Here is a 25,787-nt window from a genome sequence, read left to right on the forward strand (position 1 = left end):
ATCCCAATTTCACTCTGAGAAGTAAGAAACACTGTTTATATAAATACTAAGTGGTTCTTATGTTGCATAGTAATGGTGTGAAAGACCAGTTCACAGATAAATCACCTGAAATATGAGGAGATAAGCATCACAGGAGTGACTACAGCCAAGAGTCACAGGTTTTATTCTCAACTTCTGCTAAGAGTTTGATGCCTTGCAATAGATAATTTCTTCATGGAAGATTTGAAAAAAATCAAAGGAAATACGCTCTAGATATTAAAAATAGTATTGGTAAGGTTTTTAGTCCCAACTATAAATTATTTATTTTCTTCATTTTCCTTTCTTATTTCTAGAATACCGAAAGCCTAATAGAGCAGGCTTCCTTACTGCCTGAATTATGAAGGTAAAACCCCTGGCTTTTGCAAAAACTAGTCCATAAACCTATTTTTTATCCAAGTTTCCAGCTAACATGTTCCTATGAAAGTGAAAATATAAAAAAACATATTCAACTTAACAATAAAATTTATTATTTATATAATTATCTGTAGTAAACTTCATATAAGAATATAGATGCAAAATCATATTTGCAGCAGTAAGAAGCAAAAGTTTTTTAGCTTGCCCTAAAAGGTATCCATTTTTTGGTATCCATTCAGTTTTATGAAAATAACTGCAAAAAGAAATAGTTGCAGGCGTACACTCAAAACAAACACAATGCAAACCCATTATTAGATAATGATTGCCTCTCTTGTCCATTTTCACGATGTAGCAAAAATTTGGTCATGGTGAATAATTTTTACTGCTTCATCACAACCAGAAAGGACAAGTTAATTTTAGTTTCTTTAGCCTTAGGTCTCTCAAAATGACTATCACATCAGACACTTACTTTAACTCCAAATCTTTAAAAACACTGCCTGCATTTCTACTCTGAATTCACATGCATACAAAATGCCATTAGAAATGCTTTTCTGTTAGAAAAACAATCCAGCATCATAACTGACCACAAGAATCCAGACTTTCAGGGATTTACCATTAGATGCCTGTTTAAATATATCTTACTCTTCTCTAAGAGCAGAGCATAATGAATACACTGCAGTGTCAGAGAGTGCACCGTTTTCAGTGTTGCACTATCTTTGTTGAGTATTAGAGGTCAAGCTCAACAATATGTCTCAATATAATTAATATACTCCACTACTACTATTAAAAACCCTATGGAGAAGGAAATTATAATATTCACATGAGAGAACATGTAAGGGAGAACACTGAAAAAGCTGTAGATTATTTACTATAGATAAAATAGGGTGAGTAATCTCATGTGCACTGCATATATTAAGACACATGCAAATGTCTTCATTTCATAATACGTATATATATATTTATCAAAGACCTGCTTATGAAATAGCTATTATGGATCAAAATAATTAACTGCTGTTCATTCTATTCACATGTACCATGAAAATATGCATTTTCTTTGTCCAGAAATTAGCTATGAAGAAAAATGCTTCTTGAAAGGAATCTGGCTTTTTGTTCTGTAACCAGAAGGTTCTGCTGGAAGCAATAAAGCTCATTTAGACTAGTGAAAGTTTTGTGCTACATTTCCACATAATTTTGTTAAAGAATAAAATAAAATTCTTCTACGCATCTGGCTAAGTTGATATTCTTCATGTTCCAAAGATAACTAGAAAAAAACATAATGAAAGTAGAGAGGGCAAGCTGGATAATCAAAAAACCTTCTGAAAAGATGAAGAATTCAGAAACTCCACATTCAACAGCACCTTAAATCAAAGGTCTGAGTAAAGGAACTTTAAAGGTAGTATATGTGCTGCCACATAGTATCTCCATGTGTCCTTAGAAGGTAATGAGAGAGTAAACATCGAATGAAGAAAACCACAATTCCTTGAACTCCTTTATATTTCAGGAAGAGATTAACCATGAATTCAAGTTCTACATGCCTAAATGAACTACATTTCAGTATTTGACATGTCAACCAGTTAGCAAATCAACAAGGCCAGATGCCATTTAAGCTACAAGAGAGAATAAACACCAAGTTTAAAATGGACGCCTTTATAGTTTTCTTATCTACCTTTCGGTCCTTTGAACAACTTGATCTCTACGACGGTCTCCAGTATAGGTCTCCTTCGCCGGACGTACAATCGCACTATGGAGCCGGCCTCCTTCAGGGCCTCCACGGCCTTGCTGTGTGACACTTCCGACACATCAACCTCGTTCACTCGCAAGATGCAATCGTTGACCCTACAAGAAAAACAAAGAACCAGAGGTACTGAATGCTTCAGCTGTTACTTTGAGCCATAGTTTTGTCAGCAGTGCTGTAAAATTAAGATGACTTCACTGGGAATCTCTGAATCACAGAATATGATGAGCTGGAAGGGACCTGCAGGAAAGACATTTTGTGCTGTTCTTGTGAGCCAGGAAAGACTTCCTAAAGACAAGGAAAGCCCCGTATCTCTCTTGAGGAAGACATCAAGGCCATCACCATGACAACATGATGAGAGAGAAAGTTAAAAGATACGGACTTTAGCTGGCTCACAGAATGACTTGGCGCCCTGTTTACCCATTGAGAACTTTGTTTCTTTCTTATGACCAATGGGCAGAGTATGCGTCTGTTAAGTAAATGTAAGTATCTCGAAAAACGATAAAGGCAACATAATAAATCTCTTGCTATAATAAATCTCTTTTATACAACCTTCTGATGGAGTCTTGGTGCTTTGCGTTGTGTTGTGCTCAGGGATCCACAAGAATCATCAAGTCCACATCTGCCAGATGACAGACTTAGTGCAATATGCTTCACAAGAAATGAGACAGAGCACTCAGTCCTTCCAAAAGCCCTACCTGATTCAAACTGGACTCTACCCAATCACTCATACCTACCATCCTCCCTCAGAAATTTGGGTTACATGCGCTGTAGTGATAGAAATAAGTAATAATTTGTCTTTACAAACTTCATTTAAAGTTTTGACTAAACAACATAATTGCTTTAAAACACTGATGCTGCATGCTATTACTATGGACCATAGTAAGGACAACTACAGCTGGTCTTATGGAAATCTCATAGTGTGATACAAAAGCTGTTATAGTAAAAATGCTGTCCTACAAAAAGCAGACAATTTACAAGAGAATGTGTGATGCTAAATTATTTACTCAAGTTAAATTCTTTGTTTTCAACACTGACTATAGGCTACAAGATCTGCTGTATAATAATCACAATTTCTTTTTTATTAGAATACTATTTAAATTCTCTCACAGTCTTACTTTGAGCATTTACTGCAGTATCTGAGGATGGACATATAATCACCCTCAATGGATGGTTAGATGGAGCTGCATCCTCCTCATCTGACAGATCTGTCCTAGTTGGAAAGGAAATCTACAACTTAAGAGCAGTAAAATCTATCTCCAAAGCAGCAGGCTAATGACTTAACTGCTGGGCCATCTTTTCTTTGCAAATGACAACAAGTGAAAAGAACAGATTAATTTAGACTACTGCTCTTGTGCAGTACATTTGTTGTGAGATGCCTCTAAGTATGTTGGGTACAGAAGAAAAAGGCAGATTGCAAATGAATGTGGTGTTCTGCATGTCTGAAAGGACAATCAGTGAAGCAAATACGGGTTGCTAAAAATATTCCCACTTCTGCTTTGTTTCTATACATAAAAATCAACTATCAAATGTGACTCTTTACAGCAAAAGAACACTTGATCTGGATATTGATTAGGAGTCTTAGCACATGGAGGGAGAATGAAACTTTACCAAAGTTTATCAGAACCCCAAGAATTTAGGATTTTTTTTTCATGTTCTTTTTCTGCTGCTTTTGTTTCAAACAAACTCAAATCAAAATGACAAAAATAACACAGTTATTTGAAACTGGTCAAACTTGGAAAGGACACAAAGTTCATGCTTCACTGTTGAGAAGAAATACTGTATCACAAAGTTTCTAGGTAACATTCAAAGATTGGGTTTCGTGGTTTACTCTAATGCCAGAAGTTTCCATGGTTGGGAGGGGCTTTAAGCAACCTGTTTTAATGGAAAATGTCACTGCCCAAAGCTGGGAATGACAGAAATAAAGGATCTCTACAGTCCCTTCCAACCCCAACCAAAATATGCTAGTATGATTCTATGCCTTCCCACACCTGTAGGCTTTTTTCCCCCACTCATGAGAAGGTTAATTTTTCATTTTTTAATAAATAAATACAATATTCAAGAACATATATGCACATGCTGCAACAAAATAAACCTAAAAGCATAACAGCAAAAAAGTCAGTAAACCCAGTTTAAGAAAATTCTTTCAGATTATTAAGTGTGTGGTGTTACCCCTTAGGGACAAAACTACTCTGCCCGTGCAAGCAGCTCTCCAATGCATTTTCCTGGCTTTACGTTCACCTGCCAAGTCTATGGCAAAATTTTATTTTTGTGATTTCTTTTCTCATTTATTGCTGGATATGCCCTATACCTGTAAGTTGGTTTCAGATGGCGACAGAGCTGTGCCCAGGAGAAGATCTGCCTCATAATACAAGATAACATAAGTCCAACAGAAGAGATCCCAGTAGTTTCACCAATACATACAACAGTAGTTGTATTGTCATATAATCAGAGGAAGGTTTGGGTTAGGAGGGGTCTCATACATCTTAGCTTTTTGGTCTGCCAGTGCACATTGCCAGGTCATGTTGACCTTCTCATCCATCAATGTCTCCAAGCAGCTCTCCTCAGACCTGCTCTCAAATATTATGCACACACCTAATTTGATTAAGGTTTGTAGAATCCCCCACACAGGTAACACATTAAAATGAGTTTGGCAGCTCTTCATATGGCACACTGGCTCCTCTAGGTTCTTTCACATAATGAATATATTCTACAAAAATTTTGTAGTATAAATTCAATATGAAGGACCCTGGATAGTTAAATATAGAACACATGCAACAATCAGGCAAAACAACTCATAGAAGAAATATCAGAGCTACTTTGTTAAGGGGGAAGGTCAGGGTCTCAGAGGATTACCAGTTGCTGCTATCTTCAAAGCAGATAAGGGCTTGTATGAAGGAAAACCCCCTATTTTTAAGGGTTTAAATTTCACTATATTCATCTGAATTTGATTTTTACTGTTTTCAAGAAACTGCAGACATCCTTGAGAAACTGATAAACGCTTCAGTCAACTTGTAAGTAAAGAAGACGAGTACAGTCCTTAGGCACTTACTGGACATATAGTAGGTGACAACTGGTAATGATCATTCTGTTCCCTTGTTCTGTGCAATATGGTGCCCTGAGGGGAAACCCAAAGCAGCCTGGTGTGGCAGCTAAGAGCCCCAGAAGACCAAATGGTCCTGCCAACACACATTAGCCCACTTGCCATAGCACAGCTAACTGGAACTAACTATAGACTGAAGAACAAGGGAATAATCTGCGCTCTGTGGATCAACATCATGATACTAAAGCATTCATAGATGATTTCTAGCCAAAGCCAAATGATTTTTTTTTTAGTTGCCTCCTCAGAAAAACTTAAATTAATATGGAATTTCTTTATTCTTTAGTCAGAGCATAGAAATCAAGGCAAAATAGTTATAATGGGAGAATGAGTGCAAAACTATAAAATATATCAGGTAGATATACACTTCCATATATCATTGTGTAGATATCAGATAGGCTACAGAGGTAAGACAAAGAAACACTAAACTTTCTCTTTATCCTTTGCTCCAGTGTCTAACCATTTTTGCCTAAGTTTCCCTAAAAAACTGTTGATACTTTCTTTCTTCCAGAACTCACAAGAGCACAGCACCTTAAGCAGGAACACAAGATGCTAGGTTGCAAGCTGAAAGGATTATTATCTTTACTTCAAGAGGTCAGCAAATAATTATAATTAGATTATCTGACCTTAAGAGAATATGTCTAATCCATTAGCTAGAGAAGGATGACTCACTCTCCCCAGTTTTTTTTTTTTTTTTTTTTTAATTCTATACACAGCCTTCCTATTCCATGATAAATAGAATTTACAGCACATGGGGTAAAAAATGTACATATTGATGCTGGCTCATATGACTTCCTTCCAAGAGGAATAATTTTTTTTTTAATTTTCACTAAGAATTCAGAATAAAGGCATACACAGCCTTCCTATTCCATGATAAATAGAATTTACAGCACATGGGGTAAAAAATGTACATATTGATGCTGGCTCATATGACTTCCTTCCAAGAGGAATAATTTTTTTTTTAATTTTCACTAAGAATTCAGAATAAAGGCAATCACATTTACTACAGCAGTCTACAGATTTGTCTTCAAAATCACAGAATTCAGAGCTAACACTAAATACCAATGACATGTATGCCCCTTAGGGCATAATTTCCTTATGTATAATGATCCTTAGAGACATGATCCAATTTCTGTAGCAAATTTGTGTATATTCTTAGACCCCATCCTGACATTGTAAAGTAGTGTAAAACTACTTCTATGCCTGTTTCAAAAATAAAGAGATTATATTTATCAGTGGAAGAAAATTCCTGTCTGTTTCTGGAAGCTGGAGGGGAACTAGTGTTTATGAAAATGTCTGATTAAGGTAACAGCCAATCCTAACTCAAAATTTGACACTTATGTGATTTATAATGAAATTCCAAAAATCTCATGGTTACTACTGCAAATACTACTTGATAAAACTTATGACGGGGGGAAGGGTTTGTAACTTACAAATGACACAGCGGAATTAGAACCAAACTTAATAATAATTTGAAATCCTAGGATTGATTTTGATTTAAAAATATGTGGAAATATTGGTGCAATAAAACAGGAAACCTAACTGTATTTAACATAAAGGCACTATTTGAAGTATTGAATCTAACCTATGCTTCTAACAAGAACAGAATTATCTTTAGTTCTGAGGAAATTGAATAAGGACTAAACCCACAATGTTTCATTTCCGAGAGAAAAACATCATCATTCAAGCCTCTGAATCAATGGCAATAATCTATTGCACTGAAATAAATTCAATAAAATATAAGCTTTTCCCCAATGATGCTGGCCTGGTGCCATCCCAGCTCTTTGTGCGCAACCTTCACCAGGTTCTTCTTTCATAGTCTACAAATGTAGGATTAAAACCTCACCTGCATCCCGCTCCCTTTGTCTCCTCTTTACAGTCTAAATGGGCTTTCCAGAGGAGAGTCTACACCTTCTTGGCTCATCTCAAAGAGGAACCAGCCCTCACTGCAGCCCCCAGACACACTCAGCATAAACACTGGATAACCAAGCAAAGCAGTCTCCTGCCTCTTCCTGGCTGCACTCGCCATTGCAACAAGTTTTCAGAAGCGAGAGTTGAAAGGCAATCACCTCAACCAAGCACAAAGGCAGCTGTGTGTGTGCAAAGACAGGAACTAAGCTCTTGCACAGCATTTCCCTAAGTAGATTCACCCAGCAGATGCTTTCTCCCCTTGCACTGGCAAGCCAGTTTCAGTCTGTTGGCCCTGGGAGCCCCAAGGTTGGTGGATGGCTGAGCTAACAAGCCCTGCTGAAAAGCAGAGTGTGCTTGCTCAAGCCTAGTGCAGTGCTTGTGCAGCCTCACAGCTCATATCAGCAACTGGAATGATTATCATCCCAGAGACTGAAATAAAGAAAAAAAACTCATAAAATGTTTCTCATTTAAGGATGTGCACAGATGTTACTACAATATAATGGAAACCCAGTCTGTCCTACAGCACACTACCTGAGTTCAGCCCACAGCCTCCAAACCCCATAAGATTTTGGAGGGGGACCTGAAATTGTGTTGGTTATCCCCACAGTTCACTCCTTTGAATTTGTCCAGTATTTTGGGTGTAGAAAATAGCTATCTACCCTTTCCAGTGAAACTGATCTGTTAGTGGATTCCTGCCTAAATGGCAGAAGGTAAAAGACGTGGAAGAGCATCAGCAAAAGCCTCTCTGTGCAGATTCAGCTCACTGCCTCTAGATCAGGGCAGTCCCAGTCACTTTTCCAATTCCCATATCCAGGGACGGGCTAGCACTAAGTCCTGCTTCTTGCCCTCTCAAAGTCCATATGAGAAATAAAAAAGTACAGATGAATTACCTCCTTTGTATACCAGGAGTCTAGTGATGATTTTGGAGGTAAAATGCCAACTATAATGCAGTCAAGAATTTCAGATCACATCCAGGTGGGCTATAGGCCCTACCACCAGGATCTGCAGGTGCCCTACCAGAGGACTTTGAGCTTTATTTCACTTCCAGAACAGAGACTGAAGCTCGAACTTTCAGGAAATAACTCAGATTTTAGGAAATACTTCTGAATTTCAGAACATGTTATTTCTTGAAATTACTATGTTTCCATACCCTGTTAGAGCTATGACCTTTCTGAGACCTGAGACACAACAGCACAGCCACAGAACTGTCGTAAGATATTTACACTGCTTGTCCTTTGCTACTGCTTTAGTTACCCACAGATTTCTTTTTAAACAGCCTCTTAATGAAATGCCAGTGTATTAAAGGGCTTGCATAACAGTCACTGAATTTAAAACCCAAGTGCCTGGCTACAACATCAGTAAAAATATTAGCAGAGCACTTCCTTATCATATACAGCGTCTCTTCATCCCTCTCCTTGTGTTTCATTTATGACTCTAAGTTCTATTTTTGAAGTTGTAAGTCAGAAACAGACGGCATACTGCACTATATAATTAGGAATGGAAAAGTCCCTGCAGCCTTTAGACTCTTAGAAGAAAATATATTTAGAAGCTTGAATATCTTCCTATTCACACAGTTTCAATAGAGGATGCATCAGCATTTCCTTTTTTAAAATCTCTCTTTTTCTTAAAGGCCTTAAACTCAGCTGTAAGACTGCACTCCAGACACAAAATTGGCTAAAAAGCAGTTTATTTATTGTTTAAAGGACTTTGGATCCTTTCTGCATTCTACTCTGTTTCTGAGAACTTCCTGGACAAAGCTGAGGCTCTCTCTGAGTTAAGCCTTTTTGCCACTCCAAAGAGATCCTTTTGTCCTTTTAGGTGGAATGTCTTTGGAATGCCTTTATCACAGGTGTCTGGTTTAGGGAGTGTGTGTGTGTGTGTGTGTGTGTGTGTGTATATATACACACACATACTTCTTGGCTGAAAATATTCTCCAACCTAATATCTGAAATCTGACCTCAAAGATACATCATATTACATCAAAACTGGCACACTGAAATCCCAGAGATATCCAAGCCAGCACAGATACTGACAGAGTAGATCTAGAGTAGAAATCCAGTCAGTTCAATATCTTCCATATGTCTACAGCCAATTACCACAGGTAAATGGCAATATTAATGCAGCTCTGCAATGTTGAGCTCATTTAGCACTACCGTGAGCTCCTGCACATCCTGACATGCAGTGATTGATTTCAGGAGGGGATCATTAGTGGCTCCCAACAGGAACAGAAACAGAAAAGAGAGCAGTCACAAACCTTTAGTACTAAACCCTGTTCAGTAGATTAAAACCTTGGCCCTGGTAGCAGGATTGCTGCAGGCACACACCGAGGCAGCAAGGAAAGACAGCCAGCAAGGAGACCTGCACCGGAGCTGCCCTGCTGAACATTTTGACCACATCTCCACCAAACACCCAGTGGCTCACACAGAGATCCAGCCCTTGGCCTAAAGAAGACAGTGCTGCCCCTATGGCCAGAATGATCCTACTATAGGGAAGCTTGGAACTAAAATGTGTGGAATTAGGTGTTTGCTCATCTTAAAGATAAAAGCTGTGTGAAGTGATAAACCAGACCAGGGCTCCATCTAGTCTGGGTTTCTTTCCAACTGTGGTCCTTAGCAGATGGTAAAGGAAAAATATTAGCACAGTTTTTTACCCAGAATACATTTTCAGCTGCTGTACCTTCCAAAAATACTTTTTTTCTTTTTTCCAATTAATATCCCTGGATAATTTCTTTTACACTAATTTAACCTTTTTCAAAACTCATGAAAACTCAACATCCCCAGTGTTTTTTATCAATGAATCTCACAGCTTTGCTACCAGCTAAAAATTCTCCTTGTGGTTATTTCGACCTGCTGACTACTAGTTTCATTTAATGTCCCAAAATCTTCTTGTGAGGAGAGCAGACATAGGTTCTCTGGTCATCATAATCTCCTACATGTGACGCCTGATTTTTCATCCTAAAGGGCCTTGCTAGACAAGCTCTTCAAGCCAAAGGCATATAGCTGAACTACCGGTAACACTGATTTAATTTCAGAGATGGAAACACCACCACTCATCTTTCTATATACCTGAATGCCTCTTGGCTGTAACACCTACAGATTTACAACTGAACTCTGAAATAAAATGGAAAGTTAAGGTCAATTTTTTCTATCATCCTTTTGTTCTTGACAAAAATGGCATTGGTTTATGCTGAACAAATATTCCAGTTAAGCAAAAAAAAAAAAAAATAAAATTCAATCTAATAAGCTCTGAACGAAAACAAAATTGAATAAACAAAAAGATTAGGCAGTCAGAGAAACTAAAAACAAAACAACAGTCTGCTCTCTCCAAGGTCATCTCAGTAAAACACTTTCATTGCCTGTTGTTTCCATCACTGAAACTGTTGCACTTTGTATAATGCAATGCTGTCTTAAGATTGCAGTCTTAATATCCCATTCCCAAATTCTAAATCAGCTCCTCACCCGGGAAGCATCCTCAAAGCAAGATAGCAGAAATTCTTCCTGCTGCTTTGACTTGATGATATCTTTACATACATTAATTTACAAGAGCATATAGCAACAGGCCAGGGGGTGATGACTTTAAACAGAAAGAGGGTTGATTTAGATTAGATATTGGGAAGACCATTTGGAAACACCCTTTACTGTAAGGATAGTGAGGTACAGGTTGCCCAGAGAAGCTGAGGATGCCCCACCCTTGGAAGCGTTCAAGGCCAGGTTGGATGGAGCTTTGAGCAACCTGGTCTAGTGAAGGTGTCCCTTGTCCATGGCAGGGGGGTTGGAACTAGAGGGTTTTTGGACCTTCCAATCCAAACCATTCCATGATTCTAGGTGATGAAGTCTAACAACCATAGTAACGTATGCAGGTCCATGTGTAAGATTGCGGCTGCACAGTCCTCGGGACATCCATAAAGAGGAGACCCTGGTCCACAGCCTGTACTTTGCTTTCAAAACACCACACTCACTGCAAGGCTGCTCTGGCCCATGTAACCTTTACTTGTCTTTGAGGAAGTGAAAGACCCTTGAGAGGAAAAAAAAACCTCATTGATTTCAGAGCCCCTTCAGTTTAGTGGTCTGACTAGTCCTCTGGAAGCTGGAGCCTCACATTCCCCAGAGAGAGGACAGTGAATGCAGGTTCCCCCCAAAGGTGATTTTTGCCACTACTTTTTTGGATTAAGGCAGCCCTGATTTGCTCTTTTCCTTTGGCACTTAAAAGCCATTTGGACCTAAATTTGTACCAAAAAAATGTTTGCTCAGCTTCAGTATAATATTCTTAAGTCTTCTTAGACCTGGAATTTGAAGATAGCAAAATTTATTCAGTGATGCAGCCCAACACTCCATTGAGAAATGATCACAAGGGCAACGGAGACTTAAGAAATAGGTTATTTAAATTACTACAAGCCAAATAAAGAAACAGTGTAATTTAAATATGTTGACACATGCACTGAAAACTTTTAAAAATGTAATGCTGCCAAATGCAGTAATTATTTATATTTTAAATTCCTGATTTAAAAAAATCACTTGGTAAAGATATTCAAGGCAATTTTTAGCTGTAGGAATGAATTTCTTACCAAAACGTCAAAACTAATACCATGCAATGATCATTCATATAATTTAAGAAACTTCAGCTTCAAATAATAATATTTCTTATGAAAATGATTACAATAATAGTGTCCCACTATTGATTTCTAAATCAATATTAATTTTGAAATTTGGTACAATATTGACTTGGTATTATTTCAAATCTACTCATAAAGGCAGAATGCAAGATGGTCAATAATATTCAGGTGCTAAAAATGTCAGTATATTCTAAATCAGCTGCAAATGTAATCCTCTAAATCTTTGCCATTGGGAAAAAAAAAAACAAAAGAAAAACAACCTATGCAGATAAAATTTCTCATATATCTACTTGATGGCTGAGCCAACAACACTAAAATGAAGTTCTGTTCTTTCTGTGTCTGATAAAAATCCAAGAGGTTAAAAACGTCTCACATACAATCCCCATGCAGCACAAGGAAAGAAGCAAAAGCCCACTCAGTCTGATGCCTCCCAGAAGAGCTGCATCTCCTAATGCTCACTTTGAGCATGGGGAGTAGTTATTAACTGATGGTAGCTCATCTCATAGGGTGTAGCTACATGGGCTTGAGGGGAGGAGCACCTGACACCCATTCAATTTGTACACAGACTCAAGCATAAACTTCTAGAATAAAACTCAAGTTTAAGTACATCTACAGCAGGAGGACCTCTTCTTTCATCATTTATTTTCCTTTATCACAAACATCCTGAAAGCAGAATGATACCCTGTCACTGCATAATGAGTTTGGAGGTACAGATGTTCTAAACCATTTATAATGAAATTATTTTCTGTGCCATCAAGCTCTCAGTTATTGCTTGGCCAGAATAACTCAAGGCAAATTAACTCTCTTGCTAGGTAAGCCACACCTGTGTTAATTTTGTACAGAGTTTATGATCTTACACTTCCCACATTATTCATTTCAAAATGTCCTCTGCATAATTAGCATCATCTTCAAACAGAGTTTGGGACTCCAATACACAAACATACATCCAGGTGAAGCTGCTGGGTTGGAAGTGAACCAGACACACAAGTATAAAAGACAAATCAAAATAATTGTCCAAACACAGAAGAAAATTTTGCACTTTGCAGATCTGCTTCCCACCTCAACTTACTGGAAATGAAGCACAACTTTACTAAAAGCAAAAGATTTTCAGCAGTGCAGAACAGACACGGGCACAAGGAGACTGACACCAGCAGCTCCACCAGGTTAATGCCTGCAGACACTGCCCAGCCAGCAGCCCCAGCCAGCCCACAGCTGTGTTTAAATGTCTGTGTTCCATGGCAGCAAGGGGATGGCTGAGGAAGCAGACAGGGAAGCATGGGCAGGACAAAGCAGGAAAGGGAGGGGGCATGCGAAGGGTGGGCAGGATGCTGGGACTGGAAGGGGATCCATAAGCATTCTCTTAAATGCGCTCAAACTTGTATCAAATTTTATTAACCTCTTGCAAGAATTATAGGAACTAATGTTTACTTTTTCTATTCCCCTCTCCCAAAATATTGCCCCACCCTGCATTTCTTCTCCCTCTATGTTTCTCATCCAGCTTAATCCTCAGTTTTGATTAGCTCTTACCACATTTTTCCATTCCTCTGTCCGTTCTCTAACTCCCAAGTTATCCTCAGTCTCTCTGCGTCTCGTCTCCTGCCAGTGCCATGAACGATGCTTTCCTTCAGCAACTACTCCTACTAGCAGCCGAGTGCTGGAGTTCCCAGTACATCCAGCACTGCTGCTGGCTCGGCTGGATCCGGGCAGCTCTGGCAGCCTCTAATGGTGGCCAGAACGAAAACTGCTGCTCCCACGACAAGGACTCATATCTGCCTGTCAACAGTTGAGGCCGGAGTGGAACACTGGAGAGGTGAAGGATGAGCAGAAGGAGGTGTAGGTAGCTGTGGGGTGTTGTGAGAGGAAGGTGTTGGGATAAAGGAAAGGGAAAGAAAACAAATCTCTGTAAAGCCTAGGATGAATGAGGGCATCAGGAAGCAGCCAAACTCCTCCCAGCTGCAGGGCTGCTTGGCAGGTACTGGAAGCGCCGCGGGCCAGGTGCTGTAGGTGTGGTGAGGGCAGGGACAGCTCTGGCTCTGCAGCCCTGACTTGCCCTCGGAGCCCCTGGTCCAGCTGTCCCCAGTGCCACAGGGGCTGTGGGCCCAGAGCTCGGGGAATGGCAGCGCCCTGGGCCAGGCTGCGGCGTGTCCAGCCAGGGGACAGCCGAGACACTGACCTGGGACCAAGGTGTGCTTTGCCTGCTGAAGGCACTGAAATGCTCAGCTGTTCCTCAATCCGAGTTAAAATCCTCCCAGCTGACACCAGCAGAGACTGCAGCACATTCAGGTTTGTGCAGGAAAACCAGTTACAACAGATAACCCAGGAGGCAATCCCAGGTTCAGGATTTTTACAAGTGCTTTTCATCTGGGGCTCTCAAAGGGTTTTGCAAATATGAACTCGTTTTAGCTTCACAACAACCCCCGTGAGGCAAAGATAATGATCACTGTATCCATTTTACAAATGGGGAAACTTGAGCACAAAAGAAGAAAAGTGTTACCAAAGATCAGGCCCAGCAAGTTGAGCACAAAACGAGCAGCGCTGTGCTTGCACCGACAAGCAGAAAACCCTCCCTCCTGCTTAGGTGTGATTGGAATAGCTATTCCCAGCATAGGTGCAGCCTTAAAACAAATGGAGGAGGAGAAAACACATTGTTCAGTAAGTTCAGTAAGAACCTCCACCAGCTTCAGACCATCAGTACCATTAGGTTGCATACAACACAGCTGCAACTCAGAGTAGAGTGCAAAAAGGTACCTCACAGCTGCAGTAAAAGTGCAGTAAGGAATGTAACAATGATGATGTACTGTCAGAAAATATGTCTTGGCTAAAGTCTGATAGTCCAAATTCTTTATGCAAACCGCAGCCAGGAGTGTTGACAGAATATGAACTGTCTCACCATGTACTAGTGGTTTTGGCTGTCAGAAACAAAATGTTGACCAAGTTTTTTCTTAGAATATTTAAAATTAGATATTTGCTGCTTAAAAGGAACTTTTTAAATTTTTTTTAATGGTCACTTAAGTCAGTTTATTTTTTAATCTAAAATAGTATTTTCATGTTTCATGAAAATTGAAAGAAATGAAAAATTCAGTGGCACCCTAGAGTGTTACACCTGTTGAGTACAGGAAGAGATGTGAATTTTTTTTCCTTGACTAATACTAGAGTCCACAGAAAGCTGATGATTTCTAAGGTATGCAGCCACAGAAAGCTTCTTCCAGATGAACTGTCACTGAGCTACCTAAACTCGTAACTGCAGTATTAGTGCAAACATGTTGATGAAACAATCACTTAGATTTGGCTGCATGATGCTGTTCTGCTACTGCAGCACTCTGGGGTGACTGTAATTCAGACAGGATGGGTAATGAAAGAACTCTTTGGAGAGAGACCTCCAGTTAACCAGTTCAGTACCACTGCAGGGAATTTCCAGTGCAATGGGCATTACGTAAGCTAGAGTCCTAGTACCATGCTAATTTGCTTCAGTGTTAGTCACAAGCAGTGGAATTCAATTAATGGAAAACAGCTCAGAAATGTACGGGGGAAGAAGGTACTGATGCTTTGTGCTACAAAGGAAAACTTCTGTAAAAATGTCCATCACCGATGTCTATAAAGAGTCTATAAAATTCATCAGCTTCAAATACCACAATGCAGAGGTACCTTTCATTACTCATTAACTTCTATCCTCTTTGCCTGACAATTTGGCTGTTAAAAAATAGTTTCACTTTCCTTGTATCTCATAAAAGGATTTTTACAGCCTATAACCCTATTTTCAAAATAGGAAAAGCATAATATAAATAATGATAAATAGTACAGTATAAACCAATTCAGAGACACACTGGGGATCTGCAATACTGAAGAAAGAATGCAAAATTCACATAGGAAAATGAGAGAAAGAAGGATTCAGCCAACCAAAAATGAAGTGGTGCAGAGGACAGAGAACAAAATTACATGGTCCAATATTCCACTGATGATAAGATATATAAGTTGTTAACTTAATATGTGCACTACAGTAAGATGTGTTCAACTTTGAAAATAACGTATGAAAATCAGATTTGGATTTTGTGACCTGCCTTTTTCATGTAGATTGCACATGGTAATTCTTTTTATTTTTCAATTCCATGGTAGCTCAAAAAAGATACAGCTACATATACAAACAGAGTTAATAAGATCAAATTTCCTAACACAAACCAGGACAGAGTGAACAGTCAATATTTCATGATCTAATTTATGACTGTCTGCAAAGCAAGCATGTTTTGCCTAATAGGGTGAATGCCTCTTTATTAACTTACTGCTAAATTATGTACTGAACTAATAGCATTGTCAAAGGCCTGTAAACAGCGCAGATATGAATCAGTGTTTTGTGGCAGCACCGTAATTATAACAACATCCTGAACAAGCCGTGTGCCATTGCAACGCGCATAGACCTGGTACTGATAGGCTTAGTACAAGATCAGAAGTTAACAGGGACTTCGGCAGCTAATCACAAAGCAGACACACTTCTGTTTTCATATATAAGGATGGTGGAATAAAGCCAATTCCCCAGCTGTAGTAGAGGCACATGACACACTTGTAAAGAACACGATCCCGCCTGGGAAGGGCTCTTCACATTAATCTGAAAAGGCCTCATAGCATCATTTTCAATTCAGTTTTTAGCAAGCAATCTAGAGCTACAAGTGGACACCAAGTGGCAACAACTGTGTGCCTGCTGCTGGAAAGATCTGGACTTCAGTGTTTTTCAATTCCAGTTTTCAAGCTTTGAATTAATAGCATGAAATCACAGTTTTTCCTCTCTGTTTCATTTTAGTGAAACACAGACTTATTTTAAAATTTTGATCAGGACACAATCTTTTTTTTTTCCCCCCACAAATATCCATGAGACAGGGTCTTCAGAGTTCCTCTGTTGCTACATATAGCTACGTAAATTTATAATCTTTGACACTTGACAGCAGGTTAGTTGACAACAAAGGGGATACCAATCTAATTTGTTTAGAGCCTTTGCTGGTAGGCATTTAACTGAAGACTTTATGGCACAGAAACATGAGAGAAGGAATCACTACTCTATTCCAAACTTTCTCCCTGATTTACTGGATGACCGAAGGCAAGTTATTTTGCTTCTTGTCTCCTGCCGTTAGCATGTGTGTAATGCTCCTTTCCTCACACCAAGTCACTTTGAGAGCTGAGGGCAGGAGGGAAATCCAATGGGGAAAACTGGCAGGGTGATGACTGGGCAACACAGCATGCCTAAAAATGCTGCAGTTTTACAACACAAAATCTCCTAGCAGTCAGTAATTAAAGAAAAGGAAAGATACATTAACTAATGAAAGAACATCAATGCACAGCCTTAGAACATTTTAACCTATGACATTCAGCTAGCTGGGGCTACCAGTGCTGTTTCTGATTAGTCTGCCAAAGGCAACTCTCAATTGATCTGATTTTTCTCAACATGTTGAAGTTCTCCTTACAAATGTCTGTGCTTTTAAGGAAAAACAATTGATAGGTTCACAAATGGGAAGAGATTGGAAATCAGTTTCCTAGAAGAAAGAATGAAGGAAACAGCCACAGGTCTGGGCAGCTAACCAGGGCACTGTGCATCCTCCCAGGCACAGACAATTTCTTCCCTTGGACTCAGCTCCCGTATCAACCCTCTTTCCTCTTGAGTACATCTCAGGCTTAAATATCAAAATAACTTCTGGTTCAACATTAACCCTTGAAAGTGAAGCTCAAGACTGTCCAAATCTACCTCACAGTCCCCCTCATTAATATTCTGTCACATATGCAATAACTGACTTGAGTATCATAGACTCAGCAAGATTCCTGTGACCAAGTCATTGGTATAAAATGTCAGATTTGAATTCTTGTTCCATACAAGATGGTTTTATTTACTTTTTTAGATCCTAAGACCTTTAAAAACTCTCATTTTCAAACTTGTCTTTTCAAGAAGGAAAAGTGCATTTTTGATAGCAATATATAAGAAACCCATCTGACCCTCTCATTCCTGTAGAGCAAGAAAGCTTTTTGAGAAAGTTAGCTCTACCATAAAATCAAATTTAGACTGCAAGAAACTATAATCAGCAAGACTGATTCTTGACTCAAAATAGTTTTGATTTGTGATTGCTAAAAATGTATTAATATTTTGTGAGTCTGTGCTCTTTTAAACTTGATCATAATTGAAAGCTTTGCGTCATTCTTTAAGTCATTTTCCTCCCCCCAATAAAGTTCTGCCACTAAACTGTGCTTCTAGTTCCAAAAGCTGATCCCTCTTGTTTCCACAGAAAGATTAATGGTTTTATATGTGTTGCCTTTTAGAAGCCAGAGGTTCACTTATAATGGATAATCCAAAAGAAGTAACTACTGAATATGATACATTGAAGTTCTTTGCTTTATGTAGGCAAATGAAAGAAACACTGTTTTTTTTTTCTCTGACACAAATACAAATAAAACAAGGCACTGAGCCGTAAGTACTGGAATTCTCTTTCTTCCAGAGAAGAAAAGTCCAAATTCAGAGCTTCTATATTAAAAAGTAGATGTTTGCCCATTGACAACCAACATTAATGAGAGAGAAGAGGAAGTTTTTATGCATCAAAAGTCTTAAAAGATCAAACTGTAGAGAGAAATTATTTTTCAACTCAGTGGGAATGACTGCTACTTTCAGAGGGTTTATATTCTCTGTCTACCCCTGACTTGAAACTCCAATCTTCAGAGAAATATGGCATGAAGCATTCAGAGAAAAAAATAATCTCCATTTAGTTCCAAGGTTGTTATAGTCCCATTTAGATAAACAATTGAATCTAAAATTGTTCTTAAAATTCCATCAAGTGATATATTTTATATTATTTACTACATATTTAACTTACACTATATCCGCAGCTTTATTCTGCAAGATGAAGCAATAGTGTACTGATCTAAATGTCTTCTAAAATCTGAGTTGTGCAGTGTGATGGTTCTTACACTGTTCTACAGCCAGTAGAACAGGGAATTTCAGGGAGAGTAGTACATAAACATATCCATTAGTACCTCCTTGGGGAGAGCACTGGTGGGGGTGCTGGTCACCCCTGTCTGGTGACCAGCAACAGGACATGAGGAAAAGGAACAAAGCTGCTCTGGGGAAATACAGACTAGATATGAGGAAAAGATTCTCCACTCAAAGCATGGTCCATCCCTGGAAGAGGCTTCCTAGCGAAATGGTTGCAGCACCACACCTGACAGAGCTCAAGGAGCATCTGGACAATGCTCTCAGTTACATGGTTTAGTTTTAGTAGTAGTCCTGAAGTAAGCAGGGAGTTGGACTCAATTATCCTTATTATCCCTTCCAACTTGAGATGTCCTGTGGTTCTGTGCAACTCTGGTTTTTGAAACTTCAAGAAGTCTCTCAAAAAGGAATTTTTATGAAGATGAGTGAAGTCTAAAGTGACTGATAATTATTGCTATTTTTAAAGCAGAGATATGGGTCATGAAGGGATACAAACCTGTACTATACATTGCACCTACCGTCAATAAAAGGAATAAAAGGTTTTCCTCCACTAAAGGAAAGCTCCAGGAATTTAATCACCTTTGTTGCAGTCTCACACTCAGGTTTTATTCACAAGAGTAATCTGTAGATTTGGAGAACAATTCAGGTTGGAAGGGACCTTTGGAGGTCATTTAGTCCCATCTCCTGCCCAAAGCAGGACCAATTTGAAAGGTCAATCATATAGCTTAGGAATTTATCCAGATGAATTTTGAACCTCTTGGAGAAGAAAGATTCCATAATCTCATGGAATCACAAGTTACCTTAAAGAGATCTCTTTTTTTTGTCCTCAGACACAAGTGGAATTTTCCTTATTGCCACATGTGACTGTTGCTTCCTGTCCTTTCTTTGTGCATCTCTGCTCACCTTGATGCTGGTCTAAGGTCCTGCCAGAGCACACTGCTGGCAGAGGCCAAATTTAAGAACCACAGTGTCATTTAAGTAGGAAAGCATCTCTTGAGAGCCCATTGTCAAACCCTCTTCACTGAAGCAAGTTTACTTGCTTCAAGTTGTCCAGGAACACGTTTAACCATAAAATATCTCCAAGGATGGATACCGCACAACTTCTCTGAGTTACCTGTGTCCAGCAACTCTTACCATAAAAAAAGATTTTCCTGATGATAAGATGAAATTTCATGTGCTTGTTGTCTGTTGCTTCTTGCCCTGTTACTGGACACTGATAAAAGTCTGGCTTCTTTATCTTCACTCCCTCCCATCAGGTGTTTATATCTGATATTTATGTACTTGTACATCTACCACTGAAGAGTTATGCCTTCCCAGGTGCACTAGGCTGCATTTGCTGTTGTTGGACTTAGGTGAAACTTCAGTTGACCTACTCCTCCACTGTCAACCCATGCATTCATGTAAAATATTCCCAAGGTTCTGGAGCATGAAGTCAATTTCTTACAGGTTGCTTTCATAGTCTTACTGTTTGAAGAACTTCACTCAGCTAAGGTAGATCAAAGGGACATCATGTAAAATGCAGTGGAAGTGATTTTACAGCCTTTTATGATTAAAACCAGACAGCAGATATAGAAGCCAGTTCAGACAGCCCACACTGCTATATAATGTAGATTATCTTGAGCGTGAAAGAAAAGTAGACAAAAAAGGTATATATTTTTTCAGCCAATAAACACCAATCTCCCATTCTCAGATAATTAAAATTTGGGATTTTGCTAAGAAACCTATGTTATCACTACCCTTAGTAGTTGTTTTTGCATGTTGTTAAGCTTTTGTTCCTACAGAGTGGCCCCAGCTGATAAACTCTCTGTTATGAAAAATTAATTATTGTGTAAGTCAGTGAAGACTCTCCCAGGATATGGCCCTTCAGGGACATATCAATAATGACCACTGATAACTACATTTTCAGGTGTTCCTAAAAAGTGACAGAATTGTGACTTTGCAGCAAAGTGAAACCCATTTGCCAGATAAAACAAGGAAAGGAGAATATTCCTAAAATCTGAGAGTAGGAAGAATGCCCATACCAAATATATGTTTAAAACATTATATAAGTCTTAGTAATAAGATAATTATACTTGTACTGCTAAACTTAGATTACAAAACACAAAGTTTGCCATATCTAATCTTAAAAACAATTAATGAATTTCCTTAGTATGCTACTTTTTGTGGGTTTAGAAGGTCTTTCCAAGATGTTTACAACACAGAAATAATCATGAGTAGAATCTACAGCAGTTGTTTAATACAGGGATGAGTTATGAAATATTTGATTTTTTACAAAGATAGCAGAATACTGCAATTGCTTCTGTCTTCTTAATAGCTTGAACTAAAAAGGTTTTCATATGTAATTAAAAATTCTCTAAAAAGATACCATTGTTTTTTGCAAGGAATTCTTTTTTTAGTAGAAAGACAGTTTCAGGTTTAAGACCCCTTTTATGTTGTTCATCACATCTATTTTATATGATTTCCAAACACTGCTGTTTTCCATGCTGCGTTTTCCATGAAGCTCATCTGGCCCAACACAGACATTACAATACAGATCAATACAGCTGGACTAGGCAAAGAAACTCCTTTTCATTTGAGTCACTAATGAAAATAGAGGCTCTTTTATTCTTCTGTTCTATTTTAGGCATTGGCTTTAGGATGAAATTAATCACAACCTAGAAATGCTTAGGTTTTTCTTGAGACTAGCTTAGGAGTAGATAGCTGCATTTTAGTCATAAAGTTACATGATATTAGTCCCATTCCTTTTACCTGTAATCTCAGTTAAAACTAAATTCTTCAGGCACTGCCAACCACCATGACTCCTCATCACTATCATAGTGAAAAAAAAAAATAAATCATTTCCAAAATCAAATTATTACTGTAGCATAAGAAATATCTCAAATTTGCTCATTAAACTGGCCAATTCCCCTTACTTTTAGCTTTGAATTAAAGGAAAAGGCTTCAGGAAAAATGTTGTTACCATCTGGTACATTTTATGAATTTTAGAGCATCTGTTTTTGGCAAAGGCTCTCAGAGCTGATTTCAATGCTGAAACCATGAAAGCATCAAAATTTTATCCCAAGTTTTTCCAGTTAAATTGGCTTTTTGGGAGCATTAGCAGGCTGCACAACCAACAGCAAGATGGCAGCTTCTTTGATAGATGGAAGCCTTTCTGCATTTGGTCCATAAGGAAAGACCATTACAAGCACTTCTATGGTTCCCCTTATTTAAGGGAGATGCTCCATGTATTTGAGAACGCCATCAAGGGATCTGTATGTTTGTTTCAGGCTCTAAAGCAACAGACCACTCCGGAGATGACTCAGAACATACAGCAGAGCCATCACATCCTCATGGAACAAAATAATGTTTGGAAACAGCAGTAAACACATCTCACTACTGCAGCCAAATAACAGGAAGCACCTACAAATAGCTGTGATTATTTAGAAATGGCTTTGTAGTTTGGGAAGTCTTGATAGCTTAATGTATAAGACCAATGTGTAGCTCTTGCGCCATGACCACACAAAGGCCAGGCAGAGAAGACTTGCATGCTGATATTTAGGTTTCCTCCTGCTGCCCCCATCTCACCTTTTGCACTAAAGTAAATACCTGCTACTAAGAAGGAGGTGGCACCATCAAGCGCTCTCTCTAAAACAGGATTTACCTACCCTTATTCAGTTGCTCTAAGCTCCTTCAGTCAGCTGTCTTAGCAGAAAGGAGACTCCAGTCATGTCATTTGCTTCCCCTGACCCCATGAAAGATCCAGTTGGCATGTGGCTCCCAGAGAGCCATTATAATAATTACACATTTTGTTTCCAAACACATGTAATAAGTTTGTTTTTACCTGAGTCTTCCATCCTCTGCTGCAGCTCCTCCTGGTATAATCTTAGTAATGAATATCCCAGGATCATCCCCAATGTGTGGGTTATCTGTTCCTCCAGCAATACTGAACCCCAGGCCAGAATTTCCCTGGAAAAATAATAAAAAATAAATCCATCACTCAGATGCTAGATTTCTGCAGAATTCATTTGCATTGCATGGAAAAGGAACCTTGCTTCTTAAAGAAAGCACACTATTTGGCAACTCCATACTTGAATCCAGGTGACTCAGCCTGAAAAAATTAATTGTCAGTTAAAGAACAGAGGCTGTGAACAGAAAGGTTTCCTGGAGCTAATGACAGAGTTAATGGATGCTCCTACAGAAACAGGATTTGACCTAAATTTGTTTTCAAAAGCAGTCACATAAATTAGCATCTGAACTCCAATATTAATTCATCCACGTCTATGAGAGCTAGAGGCTAAAAACATTTCAGAGCTTTGAAAAAAGACTTTCAAAATAACTGTCATTTATAAACAGAAACAGTGAAAAACATCTAACCCTGAAGTATTTTATTATACTAGTTTCTGTTGAAGACTGACATGCTTCAAAAACAAACAAAAAAATTCCACAAAACAAGAGTACTTCTTTCATCCTACCGATCTGCTAGGACAAAATTTTTGAAAGATATTATAAGGCTCTACTCAATAATCTCGCTTGTTGTTTATACTATTTGTGAGAATATAATGAAAGATAAATAGATATGTACACACATACATGCTCTTTCAAATTAAGTCACTGTTTTTCACACACATTTCAAAACCACAATTCTAATTCTTTTTTGGAAGTATGTATTAATAATGCTTTTTCTATATAAGTCAACCTTAAGTACATGTTTTGGTGTTTTTTCCTCTTTGAATTAATTTTTTTTCCCCAAGGGATTCTTTCTTATTTATAGAAAGGTAGATATGGGTTTAAGAACCCGTAATGCATAGGGAATGTCGTAAAATTCAATGCAATACGTGCTTCTTTCTTTAAGGGCCTCTCAGCCAAAAGTATTTTCAGTTAGGTAATTAGACTTATCACAGTGATATAACTACACACATATTGCAGAATATGTACTGCAAATGAAGTCTATTTAGGGCACTAAAATACTTTTCTTTCATTACCTTCTCAGACTATTGGGAGTTGGTTTCTTTTACTGATGCTTGTGATCACGTATCCAGTTCTGTTCTAGTGAGGGAAGTTATTAATAAAAATGGCAGCTCCATACATTTTTTTTCTAAATAATTTAAATCAAATGTCGCTTCGGCATTTTTCAACTGTACTTCAATGCCCTCAGTGTGATGCATTTTGTGTGTGAAAGCCTTCATGTTGCCTGCTTGCAGCATGTCAGATTCTGAATGCTGTTATCAGTATTCTGCATTCACAAGAGATGCAGTTCTCATTACCCAAGAGATGAACACACAATGTGCAGCTCTGCTGTCAGCATATAATTGTGAACTAATTTATAATCCAAGGAAATGGGTTTAGGACTGCACATATTGCAATGCTTCTCAGCCAGCTATAATGTGGAAATCGTTTCAGTACTGAAACACTCTGTATATATTTTCTGTAGTTAGCAAACACCTCCAGGCCAGCATTATAAATCTTTGATTTAATCTCCCTTTCATCATTAGGATCATCTCAGATTCAGGCTGTTCTCCCAATTTTTTAACACATACCTAATTATACAGCACATTTTACAGTAACATTTACTCTCTAAATACTTTAGGAGTGTTTTCCTGAAATCCTTTCTATATGACACATTAATAATTAAGCTAACTGTCAAGCACGAAAGAAGAAAAGACTACTTATACATACTTCAGGAAACCTGGAACAAAATCCCTAAACATTAGTAAAACAAAGGGCAAATTTCTAGAAATTCTGAGCAATACCTGATTTGCAATTTAAAAAACCCCAAAAATCTCTTTAAACAAAATTGTTGTATTTATTATTAACTTTAGGGAGATTATAAAAATATGCAGTAATCTGTGTTTCTGAAAAGAGGTAGATTTTCAAATCTCCAAAACCTGATTGTGATAGGAAAAGGCAAAGAGGAGGGTAACAATGACAAATCTGGGCATAAATATTAGCACAAGACAAACAGCAACACCACAATTTTAAAAAATGTATCTGAAGAGCTTTAAAAAAACTATCAAAGCTTGCCTGTTATGTGGGGTGTGCTTAGTTGTTACAGTTCAACACATAAAATGCACTTGGTATTTTAGGAGTAAATAATTTCTGCACTCTTTTCCTTCTACTGTATCTTTTTCCATTAACATTTTAGAGCTAAAAAATGCTACAGCAATGCTGCCTGTAAGCAGTGATGTGGCAACACTGCTGCACACTTCTCAGGAGAATTATTGCTATTCTTGACATTTATCCATAAATGTGCATCTGTTATACTGCAAGACTCTTCTGAATCTGCCCCTTAGGAGCAACCTTTTAAAAGCACAGGGTAGCACTCCTCGCTGGCACTTCTGTATCCAGAACATTTCAAGCAATTATTCTGGCTGCAGTCCTTGACTTGATCAACAGGATCTACAAGCTGTCAGGCACGAGCTGCCCTGACAAATAGGTACATCCCTGCAAGGCTTTACTGCACCAGAAACTCGCTGCAAAAGTTAAGAGCAATTACACTTCTTTTCCTCCTCTGTAGTTTATGAAGGGTCTGCCTTGCCTACATGGAAAAATCTTCTTTGTACCTCAGATCAAAGCCAACAAGGCTAAAAGCAAAGCTACAATCACTCATGGCTTTTTGAGAGCTTGGTTTGAAAAATAATGCAGCAGGAACATTCTGGTTAAAAGCAACTGTATTTCAGTTCTGAGCAGCAATACTGACATGCAGATCTCTCCTTGTGTCTCATGCTTCTCTCCATGCTCTGCCTTCATGCACGTTCTCCAGCATACTGTTGCTGGACTAAAATCTCATTGTCCTAGTCAAGGCGCAATTCCAAATTACAGTAAGTACTGTTTACTGCTGCAATGCTTCCTGAACATTTCCACAAGGCTTCGTTCCCCACCCTTTAGTTTTTGCACCTCCTTTGTCCCCATTCCAGGAAAAAAAAAAAAAAGTGTGGTAATTATCTTCACAGCTTTTCTTGGCGTATCTGTGTCCCTCCCATTTGATGTGAACCAATGAAAATGCCATCCTGCAGTCCAAAACAATCACTGAACCATCACTTAGCCACGGCATTTTCCAAGGCAGAACACTCATGCTTTCTCTCATGCTGATTCATGTTTG

The 25,787-nt window shown here is 38.5% G+C and overlaps 1 protein-coding gene across 14 annotated transcripts in view; it reads right to left on the reverse strand.

Annotated features, from left to right (window-relative positions):
- DLG2 (discs large MAGUK scaffold protein 2) overlaps positions 1-25,787 on the reverse strand; it is a 983,427-nt gene that overhangs the window by 299,539 nt on the left and 658,101 nt on the right. For all 14 annotated transcript variants that reach the window (XM_058044765.1, XM_058044759.1, XM_058044856.1 and 11 more), the window contains 2 exons: positions 22,530-22,654; positions 2,060-2,229 (listed from right to left, as the gene is read on the reverse strand). In XM_058044765.1, the coding sequence (XP_057900748.1) occupies positions 2,060-2,229; positions 22,530-22,654 (295 nt within the window). The remainder of the gene's footprint in view (positions 1-2,059; positions 2,230-22,529; positions 22,655-25,787) is intronic.

Source organism: Melospiza georgiana, chromosome 2 (assembly GCF_028018845.1).
Source record: "Melospiza georgiana isolate bMelGeo1 chromosome 2, bMelGeo1.pri, whole genome shotgun sequence".
Lineage (NCBI taxonomy): Eukaryota > Metazoa > Chordata > Aves > Passeriformes > Passerellidae > Melospiza > Melospiza georgiana.